Source organism: Colobus angolensis, unplaced genomic scaffold, assembly GCF_000951035.1.
Source record: "Colobus angolensis palliatus isolate OR3802 unplaced genomic scaffold, Cang.pa_1.0 Scaffold630, whole genome shotgun sequence".
Taxonomy (NCBI): Eukaryota; Metazoa; Chordata; class Mammalia; order Primates; family Cercopithecidae; genus Colobus; species Colobus angolensis.
In genome coordinates, this window is record NW_012119933.1 from 504,405 (window position 1) to 515,768 (window position 11,364).

The window sequence follows — 11,364 nt, forward strand, 5'->3', positions numbered from 1 at the left end:
AGTACCAGGACTTCATACCACAGACTCTGAAGCCAGAATGTATGATGGACAGTTTATGCACATGAGCCGTTTTAGTGCCACAACAAGCAGAACTATATAATCCATGTTTCAATGCCTATGTACTTAGGCAGTAAAGGAGTGTCTTTTTTTTTTTTTTTTTTTTTGGGCAGTTAATGAGTTCTTTAAACCCCATCTGTTTCTACGCTTGTAAAAGTTAAGGAGGCTTAAACTTTGCAATTCTTAGAAATCAACATAAAATGAAAAGTCTCTGAACCACAGCAGGTCTGACTCATTTACAAAGACATTAACAGTTATGATTTGGATTTTGATTGTACAGAATAGATGAGTCATAGATTCTTAGAACTTTCTCTAATCCCTCTCTGCTCAGATAATGTGCCAATCAAATGTCTGACATTTGTCAGTATTACTTCTTAGGTGTGGGTCTTTCATACAGATATCTTGCTTCCAGGGGAGGCCAAACACCAACAACTTCAGGTGACCATTATTACCATTCAATATAGCCTGTATGAGGAGTTCATTTCCTGATTGAATAAATGAAACAGAATTGTCAGCATTACCACCCCTAAGTGCAAACTGTGTTATGTGGCAAAGAAGCCCTTCCCTTTGGCTCCCAGCATTTGGCACATACAAATATTTACTGCCCTGCCCACGCCTGTAATCCCAGCACTTTGGGAGGCTGAGGCGGGTGGATCACTTGAGGTCAGGAGTTTCAGACCAGCTTGGCCAACATGGTGAAACCCTGTCTCTACTAAAACTACAAAAGTTTGCTGGGTGTAGTGGTGCATGCCTGCAGTTTCAGCTACTCCGGAGGCTGAGGCAGGAGAATCACTTGAACCTGGGAGGTAGAGGTTGCAGTGAGCTGAGATTGCGTCACTGCACTCCAGCCTGGGCAGCAGAGCGAGACTGTCTCAAAAAAAAAAAACCAAAAATATATATATATATATACACACACACACAATAAACTATTGAGAGCAATTTGTGATTTGGCCTATTTTTTTTGTGCTTCATGCGTACCATATTTATCTGATTGTTTCTCTTTCATGCTTCCTCTAAAAGGAAAGAAGATTGGAAGGAACAGTCTAACTCTGTAGCCATCTTTAATTACTAAGCTTTCAGAAAATTTCCTGAAAAGGAAAAAGTCAGCCAGAGTCATGCAGACTTTGGGCAAGCTGTTTTCTCTGACTTGGTATGCTCTTCCTGCACCTCTTGATTACTTAACGTTTAATAAAGTTCTGTTGTCTTTCGAGATTGAGCCACCCCCTCCTCCAGACAGGCTTCCTGACTGCCCAGCATGACTTGGATGCCACTCTCCTATGCTCCTATACCCAGGGGACACCTCCTTCTTGGCATGCATCACACAAGACACTAATCACTCATCTCCTGAAAGGAAAGAAGCTTCCATGAGAGCTGATCCTTTGTCTTTTTCAGCTTTTTCTCCTTGGCACTCAGCTCAGTACCTCACAAGTGGCAGATAGTCCACAAGCTAGGTAAATCTGTAAATGGGTGATTGCTGCTTCATTGCTGTCAAATAGAAGTATGATGCAAGGCATGAATGTAATTTAAAATTCTCTAGTAGCATTGTGAAAGAGAAAAGCAGGTAATTTAAGTGTAATAATGCTTTTTTTTTTTTTTTTGAGACGGAATCTAGCTCTGTTGCCCAGGCTGGAGTGCAGTGGCACAATCTTGGATCACTGCAACTTCCACCTCCCGGGTTCAAGCCATTCTCCTGCCTTAGTCTCCCAAGTAGCTGGGATTACAGGTACGCACCACTATGCCCAGCTAATTTTTGTATTTTTAGTAGAGAAGGGGTTTCACTGTTTTGGCCAGGTTGGTCTCGAACTCCTGACCTTGTGATCCACCCACCTTGGCCTCCCAAAGTGCTGGGATTACAAGTATGAGCCACCATGCCTGGCCAATAATACTTTCTTTGTTATTTTTTTGAGACAAGGTCTTGCTCTGTCATCCAGGCTGGAGTGCAGTGGCACAATCATGGCTTCCTTGACCTCCTGGTCTCAAGTGATCCTCCCACCTCAGTCTCCTGAGTAGTTGGGACTACAGGCACAAGCCACCATGCCTGTAGTTATGCACAAAAAAATAGGCCAAATCACAAATTGCTCTCAACAGTTACATATATATATTTTTAATATATATAATTTTTATTTATTTTGGATCCCTTCCATTTTGGAAATTACATAAAAAATATAATTTTTATATTTTTAAATAGAGGTGGGGTTTCGCTATGTTGCCCAGGGTGATCTTGAGCTCCTGGGCTCAAGCGATTAGCCCACCTCAGCCTCTCAGAGTGCTGACATTACAAGTGTGAGCCACCATGTCCAGCCAATAATGCATTTTATATAATGCTATATATCCAAAGTATTATCATTTCTTTTTATAGTTTAATGTATTTTAATAGCAAACTTACAGGAACAGCACAGAAGACAGACAACATTAAAAACATGTACTTGCATGTAGGACAACTCAGAAAAGTATAGTGAATGGATGGAATCTGCTGTATGATAAAAATGCTACAAACACCATTTAGTTGCCATCAATAAGAAATGTACTTGTTTTAAAAAAATCTAAATGCTGGCATTGTCCAGAAAAATTTAACAGGTTTATTTATAATTATTATAAAGTTGAACTGCTGAAACTTGTTCACTGAAATACTTTAACTTGCATTAATGCTTTACGCCTCTGCATTTATATTAAAAATTCACACACAAATGAAAATGGAAAAACTGCCAATACCTGATTTCTGTCCCCTATTTTCCCACTTGCAATCATATACTTAGGTACCTTTTGACCCCATGGAAAAAAAAAATCTAACGTTCAGAACTACCAATGACAGGAAGAAGAGCAATTTTTTTTTTTTTTTTTGAGAATGAAATGTTTCCCATCATAGTGGATTCTTAAGCACGTTCTCCACGTATGCGGCGTGCTAGCTGAACGTCTTTTGGCATAATTGTTACACGTTTGGCATGGATAGCACACAGGTTGGTGTCTTCAAAAAGGCCAACCAGATAGGCCTCACTTGCCTCCTGCAAAGCACCGATAGCTGCGCTCTGGAAGCACAGATCTGTTTTAAAGTCCTAGGCAATTTCTGGCACCAGACGCTGGAAGGGAAGTTTGGGAATCAGAAGTTCAGTGGACTTCTGATAACGTCTAATTTCACGGAGCGCCACAGTACCAGGGCTGTAACGATGAGGTTTCTTCACCCCTCCAGTAGAGGGCGCACAGTAGCGATCGGCTTTTGTAGCCAGTTGCTTCCTGGGCGCTTTACCAGCGGTCGATTTGCGGGCAGTCTGCTTTGTACCAGCCATGGTACAGAGACCTCCTTACTTACCCCCCTTCTCCTTCGGCTGGAGCTCGGCGAGCGAGAGGCGGCGTTGGCGTTGGACAGCGACGGCGGCGTGGCGGCGGGGCGGCGGCTGCGAACACAATTGTATTATTTCAACATTTGTCACAAGCCACATTTCAAGTGCTCAGTAGACACATGAGGGTAGTGGCTACTGTATTGAACAACACAACTTTAAACTCATCTTAAAGACATTTCGGATTTCTGCTTCCCTTCAAGGCTGCCAGTTTTGATCTGGCCCAGAGCAGAAAAGTGATCCGCAGCAGGTGCAGGCTGTGGTAGAAGTGGCTCTGTGCTTGGTTCTTATGATCTAGGAGATCCTATGATGTCAGAGTTTTCAAGATGGTGAACCACTGGGAGAATAAAAACCCAAGCCCCTTGGGTTCTAGAACAAGACTGCCATCTGCAGTACAGAACTTTGTGCTTTTCATAAAATAACTCCTGGCATTCTTCCATAGCTTGGATAGAGACAAAGCCCCTGACCATGGGACATCAGGTGGCAGAACTGCTCATCATGATTTGGGTTCTCTCATTCTCATTAGGTCAGAAGGTCAGTCATCTCCAAGAGCAATCCCTCATGAGATGGAAGGACGACTTGAGCAGGGCTGAAGGAAATATGTGAACCGCAGGAGCACAGAAGCCTGGATCCTCATGCCGTCTGTGCTGTGCCCCTCCCTCAGCTCTTCCCCATGGCTGATAGGGGATCCCATATGAGCAGCAGATGGTGGAAGAGGAAGCCCACACTTGATTCATGGATGAGTTGGCTAGGCATGTGGGGGCATGCTGAAATGGTGGCTGCACTGCTGTACTACTCGAGCTGGCCTTGTAAGAAGAAAAGAAGTCCTCCCACTGGGCAGAGCTTCCGGTAGTGTTCCTAATGATCTACTTTCTGTGGCAAGAGGAGTGGCTTCAGTATAAATGTGTCTGGACTTATGGACAGTAGTGAATGACGTGGTTGGCTGATCAGAGGGGAAAGATGAGAAGATCAGGACAAGGAGGTCTGGAGTAGAGGAATGTGGATGAACCTCTGTTAACCCTCATTAGAATAAACCATGGAAGAGACAGTAAGGGATCAGGCTGACAAAATGAATTAGCCAATGGACATGAGCCAGTCTGTTGTTGGCTCATGTTGGCATTATGGGTGCATGGGTGGAGTAGCCATGATTGTTGGTGATAGAGGCTCTACGTGGTTGCAGTAAAGATGGGCTTCTATTTCAAGGCCAATCTAGCTGTTGCTGCTGCCAAATGTTTAACCTTCCAGCAAGAATGACCAACTGAACAGTGCTATCCTTTGAAGACACCAGCTAAGCCACTTGGTGGCAAGGTGACTAGCTTGGATCCCTTCCATTTTGGAAAGTGCAATGATTTATGTATTTAGTCAGAAATAGACCCATATAGTATATTGGGTTTGCCTTTGCTGTCCACAGGGCCTCAAACACAACACTTTCTGAGGACATAAAGACCTTTAGATCCACTAGCGCAGGATCCCACACGGCCTTGTGGGACCAAGGACCCATTTTACTGCAAAGGAGGCACAGCAGTAGGCACATGACCACGGAGTCCACTGGATCTATCACATTCTGCACCACCCAGAAATGGCCAGCATAAAAGAGCGATGGTATGGCCTGTTGAAGACATAGTTGAAATGCCAATTTATATACGTCCCCTTGTGAGTGTAGAGTGCCATTTTCTAGAACATAGGAACACTCAATTGGTGAAATTTACTTGGTGCTGTGTCCTCAAGAGATAGACTGTATGAGTACAGGAGCAAGGGAGACAGCAAGAGCATTCCTGCTCAGGATAACTCCTTGTGACCCACTTGGGGAATCAGTACTCCCCACACGATTATCAATTATGAAAACAAAAACAATTAAAAAATTCTTTCAGTTTTTTTTTGTTTTTTAAGCAGGCAGGAAAGAAGGCACCTGGATATCTTATCTAAATTTTTTTCTGTGTAAACTTATATGAAGGAATTTGGAGTGGGACTACATGGGTTCAAATCCTGGCTCCACTTCTTGATCACTTCTTGATTACATGACATGGATAAGTCATGTAATCTCTCTGAACCTTAGTTTACTCATCTGTAGACACATTAGTAATAACAGGAGATTCACAGCTCAGGGAGAACTTAAAGCACAGGGTTGTCCCTGGTAAACACACAACTTTTGGCCAGGTGTGGTGGCTCACGCCTGTAATCCCAGCACTTTGGGAGGCTGAGGCAGGCGGATCACCTGAGGTCTGGAGTTAGAGACCAGCCTGGCCAACATGGTGAAACTCTGTCTCTACTTAAAAAAAAAAAAGCCGGGCGTGGTGGCGGGCGCCTGTAATCAATGGCAGCTGAGGCAGGGGAATCGCTTGAACCCAGGAGGCAGAGGTTGCAGTGAGCCGATATCACGCCATTACACTCCAGCCTGGGCGACAATAGCGAGACTCAGTCTCAAAAAACAAAAAAAAAAAGCACGCAACTTTTATATTTAGCCTTGATGAGTCCCGGAGGTACAATTTCTACCTGGTTAACTGGATACATCTCACCTCTTCCCCTGGTTTTGCCCCTTCCCCAGACTCGCAGAGAAGACGTCGTCCTCGCTGATGTTTTAAAAATACTATGCACCAGTCTGTAGGAAAGGGCGCAGGCGGTTGCCGAGGCAATCTAGGCCTGAGCGCTTCTAGCTTTACTTTTGGAGGAAGCACCCCCTCCACGAGCACACGCGCGCCTCTGAAGGGGACGGAGCTGCGCATGCGCGGCAGAGTCGCAATGCGTAGCCAGATTCAGGCGCGGCCATGCATGAGTCTTCGAGGCTCCTTGCGGGCTGGAGTCCCATGCCGAGGGTGGTGGCGACTTGCTTTCCAGAAAGGCCGCACACCAGGCTCAGCTATGCTCGCGAGCAGGAGGCGACGGCAGAGGAAACTTCAACCCGATAAAGTACCCGGTCGCGGGGACATTTGCCTCCTCCTGCCACTCACCGCCTCTGCTCTGGTCCCTGCCTCCAGGAATCCTCATAGCGTCCTTTCGCCCCACCCTCTCTCGTCCCGCGTCTTCCATATTTGCCCCAGCTTGGCTCAGGGCCACAGTTCTGCACTCTTCAGCGGGCGGCGCCACCTGCAGTTGTTTCTACGCGGGAAATAGGGCAGCCGCATCCCTGCACTGCTGAGTGCCCAAGGATGGTAAGCCGGGGAGGGCAAGCAGCTTCTTTTCACGGATTCTTATCTCACTGTACGAAGCGGAAAGAACTTTGAGGGTCTAAGGCCTCAACTGAGGGCCTAGTTTGGTTACGGGAACTTAAGATAAATGAATTAACCAGGGAACTCCGTCCCCAATTTCTCCTCCTACACAGTCTTTAAAATCCAGAGAAGGCGGGGGTGGCGTGGGGGAGATGACCCGTTTTGACTGTTTGGAGTGGTGCAAACTCTTTTGTGACGCCTCCTGTGAGAACTGCGAGGGGGTCTTGGGAATCGAGGCCTCTCAACCACCCACACACTCAATCCCAAGGGTGAGAGAAAATGCCTAACTTCCCAGGTGCAGCGGTGTTGGGCAAAGGAGGCGTTCTTAAATTGGAAACAACCTCAGTCACCATTAACATAAGAATGGATAAATTCTGCGTGTATTCATATAATGGAATTCTGTGTAGCAATGAAAAAGAATGGACTGTTGATCCATACAACAACATAAGTGAATTGTCCAGACATTATTTTGTGAGAAGACAGACACAAAAGCCTGCAAACTGTATGATTCCATTATATGAAGTTCGGGAACAGGCAAATTTGACCTGCACTTTAGAAGTCAGAATAATGGCTACTTATGGGGGAGGGGCTCAAAGTAAAAATTGATAGCAGTTAGAGGCAGAGGCAGGCACTTCGTTCACTGCTACTGCAACAAGGAGTGTTCAAGGGAGAGAGACTTCCTGAGCAAAATTTAGTTGGGATTGTTTAATTGGGTCAAGGATCAGAGTGGAATAGTGGTGAGAAAGCACGTTTTTTGACTCACGTCCCAGGAGCAGTGGCATGTAATAGCAATGAGTCCATAAAGCCTAGATCTTGATTTCTATTTCTCAATATTCCTGTGATTTTTGTGGTCAGTTAACTCTGAATCAGGATGACCCATGGTATCTACTTGCCACCATCTGCCCTTGGAATTTATTGCTTCTTAGAATTTAGTCTTCTTTTCTCAGTCTCTGAAACTGTCTTTAGGCATAGAAATTCAGTCCAAAGTTCATGAAAGAAGTACAGCTTGCACAGAGGTATGAGGACATGAGAGAGCCCAGGAGGCAAAAAGTATCCTACATCTTGATCTAGATGGTTACAGGGGTGTGTATGTGTGTAGACATCCATTGAGCTATTCATGTAAGATCTGTGTACTTATTGGTCATGATAAACTAATTTAAAAAGTGAATTTTTATATTTAATTGCACAGAAAAATATTTCTATTATATCGTTGAGTGAAAAAGGCAAGTTACGCTAGAGCATTTCTCCCTGAACTCACTTCTACCAAAAAAAAAAAAAAAGGTTACATATAAGAAGAAAGAAGATTAGAAGAATATACTCCAAAATATGAGATTGTGGATGAGGTTTTTTTTTTTTTTTTGGTTGTTTGCATTTTCTAAACTTTAGAGATATTCCTATGTATTGGAAGCAGTCCAGAGTCTTCTCCAGACTCCCACAGCCCCAGGCTCAATAGCAATAACCACAGCATTCACAATCTCTGACCCAATGCATTGGCAACATCATCAGCTCTACCAGACAACCAGAAGTAGCCGTCTCCATGCATGATCCCTCTGTCATCTGTGAGGTAAAGCATGTGGCCTCTTGCTGAAACATATTCCTCCAAGCTCACCTGAGAGAATGAAAAATCCAAAAATCTACATTCAGTTCCCTTTCACAATCATTTAGTGATATGAATTGAGCACTCTGGCTAGCGCCAGGGGAGACTGAGAAAAATAAGTCAGGATCCCCACTCTCCAGGGGATCCCACATAGAAAACTTAACGCACACGGAGAACTTTCCTTGGTCATTTCTTTTAACTTCTAATTTTTTTTTTTGGTCTCAGCTAGAAACAGGAGTAATGATGGCACTTCATTCAGAAGTTTGTCCTGAGGCTTAAATGAGGCAACATGGACACAGCATTTTAGCACAGGGCCAGGTACACTATGTGTAAGGGTTGTTGGCTGCTATTTTCTCTGGCTTATCATCCTTCAGATGCAGTCACCGCTCCCTGTCTTTGAATTGTGCCTTTAATTTTCATACTGCCCATGACCAAAATTCCATCAGAAAAAGGTGGTTTTAGCTTAAGGTTCTTACACCAGAAACACAATGAGAATGATTGTGAAAATGTCCCTTTGCATGAGACTGGCCCATTTTGCAGGATCGTTCTGTGGAGTGTTCACAGATACTTTTTTTTTTTCTTCTTATTGAGACAGAGTCTGACTCTGTCACGCAAGTTGGAGTGCAGTGGCATGATCTCGGCTCACTGCCAACCTCTGCCACCCAGGTTCAAGCGATTCTTGTGTCTCAGCCTCCCAAGTAGCTGGGATAACAGTTGCCGACCACCACGCCTGGCCAACATTTTTTTGTATTTTTGGTAGAGATGGGGTTTTGCCATGTTGGCCAGGCTGCTCTCAAACTCCTGACCCCAGGTGATCCGCCTGCCTTGACCTCCCAAAGTGCTGGGATTACAGGCATGAGCCACTGCGCCCGGCCAGATTCTAACAGCATCTGACTCATTGCTGTGGAGACCATGTCACCAATTTGTTCAGATACTTATATCTAATGGACAACCTGCTTATTAGAGTTATAATAAACTTTAGTGAAATGCTGTGTAAGCAGCTCATTCTCAAACAGCACAATAATCCCAGTAGGTATATGAGATATCTGGGTCTCTTCTTTGGAATCTGTCTTATGGGTGAGAATATGATTTTAAAGTCTCACTGTATTGAAGTTGTCTTATCAAAGGTTGAACATATTAAGCCTTCTCTCACAGAAATTCACAGTATTAAAATATTTAAACTGTTTTACCTAGGCTTTAACTCAAAAACCCCACAAGAAATACTCAAAGAGGATTTAAAGAGTTAACAAGAATACTCATTGAAGAAGTATTTACAATATAAAACATTGGAAGTAACCAAAATTTGTAACAATAGTAGATATGTTAAATAGATCATGATCGTTCTCCTTGATAGGATTCTATAAAATTATTAACAATGTTTTCATATAAGGGCTGGGTGCGTTGGCTGTCAGCACTTTGGGAGGCCGAGGCAGGTGGATCACTTGAAGTCAGGAGTTCCAGACCAGCCTGGCCAACATGGTAAAACCCGGTGTTTACTTAAAATACAAAAATTAGCTGGGCATGGTGGTGACAGCTGGTAATCCCAGCTACTCATGAGGCTGAGGCAGTAGAATTGCTTGAACCTGGGAGGTGGAGGTTGCAGTGAGCCAAGATTGTGCCACTGCACTCCAGCCTGGGTGACTGAGTGAGACCTTGTCTCAAAAAAAAAAAAGTTGTCATATAAGATTTCAGTGATACCTGAAAATCGTAAGTAAAAAACAGGCTTCACAAAAGCTGATAGTACAATCCCACTTTTATACAACAATACACATCCATCCTGGCTAACACAGTGAAACCCAGTCTCTACTAAAAACACAAAAAATTAGCCGGGCGTGGTGGCGGGCGCCTGTAGTCCCAGCTATTTGGGAGGCTGAGGTGGGAGAATGGCGTGAACCCGGGAGGTGGAGCTTGCAGTGAGCCGAGATCGCGCCACTGCCCTCCAGCCTGGCTGACAGAGCAAGACTTCTTCTCAAAACAAACAAACAAAAACATATAAAAGAAAAAGAATGAAGGATATATACACATCAAATGTTAATAGTGGCTAAGAATGGTGGCATTATGAGTTAATACGCTTTTCTTTGATCTTTTCTATATTTTTGAAAGTTATCTATATGGAACATAAGTGAGTTTTATTATCAGGAAAGGCTAAATAAATATTTTAAAATTAATTAAAGCCCCCCTTAAAGATAAAATGGACTGCTCATCTTTATGAATAATGCCACCTAATTAATGTATAAGAAATAGCTGTTTGAAAATCACCATTCTGTACCCACCATTTTATTTATTTATTTATTTATTTTTTTTCTTTTTTTTTTTTTTTCTGAGACGGAGTCTGGCTCTGTCACCCAGGCTGGAGTGCAGTGACACGATCTCAGCCCACTGCAACCTCTGCCTCCTGGGTTCAAGCCATTCTCCTGCCTTAGTCTCCCAAGTAGCTGGGATTACAGGTACGCACCACTATGCCCAGCTAATTTTTGTATTTTTAGTAGAGAAGGGGTTTCACTGTTTTGGCCAGGTTGGTCTCGAACTCCTGACCTTGTGATCCACCCACCTTGGCCTCCCAAAGTGCTGGGATTACAAGTATGAGCCACCATGCCTGGCCAATAATACTTTCTTTGTTATTTTTTTGAGACAAGGTCTTGCTCTGTCATCCAGGCTGGAGTGCAGTGGCACAATCATGGCTTCCTTGACCTCCTGGTCTCAAGTGATCCTCCCACCTCAGTCTCCTGAGTAGTTGGGACTACAGGCACAAGCCACCATGCCTGTAGTTATGCACAAAAAAATAGGCCAAATCACAAATTGCTCTCAACAGTTACATATATATATTTTTAATATATATAATTTTTATTTATTTTGGATCCCTTCCATTTTGGAAATTACATAAAAAATATAATTTTTATATTTTTAAATAGAGGTGGGGTTTCGCTATGTTGCCCAGGGTGATCTTGAGCTCCTGGGCTCAAGCGATTAGCCCACCTCAGCCTCTCAGAGTGCTGACATTACAAGTGTGAGCCACCATGTCCAGCCAATAATGCATTTTATATAATGCTATATATCCAAAGTATTATCATTTCTTTTTATAGTTTAATGTATTTTAATAGCAAACTTACAGGAACAGCACAGAAGACAGACAACATTAAAAACATGTACTTGCATGTAGGACAACTCA

The 11,364-nt window shown here is 43.6% G+C and overlaps 1 protein-coding gene and 1 pseudogene across 1 annotated transcript in view; both read right to left on the reverse strand.

The window, feature by feature from the left end:
- Positions 1 to 2,761: 2,761 nt before the first annotated feature.
- Positions 2,762 to 3,341, reverse strand: LOC105527569 (annotated as a pseudogene).
- Positions 3,342 to 7,925: 4,584 nt separating this feature from the next.
- ACSM6 (acyl-CoA synthetase medium-chain family member 6) overlaps positions 7,926 to 11,364 on the reverse strand; it is a 22,620-nt gene continuing 19,181 nt past the window's right edge. Inside the window, exon 4 of the mRNA XM_011963938.1 lies at positions 7,926 to 8,207. Coding sequence (XP_011819328.1) covers positions 8,067 to 8,207 — 141 coding nt within the window. The 3' untranslated portion in view covers positions 7,926 to 8,066. The remainder of the gene's footprint in view (positions 8,208 to 11,364) is intronic.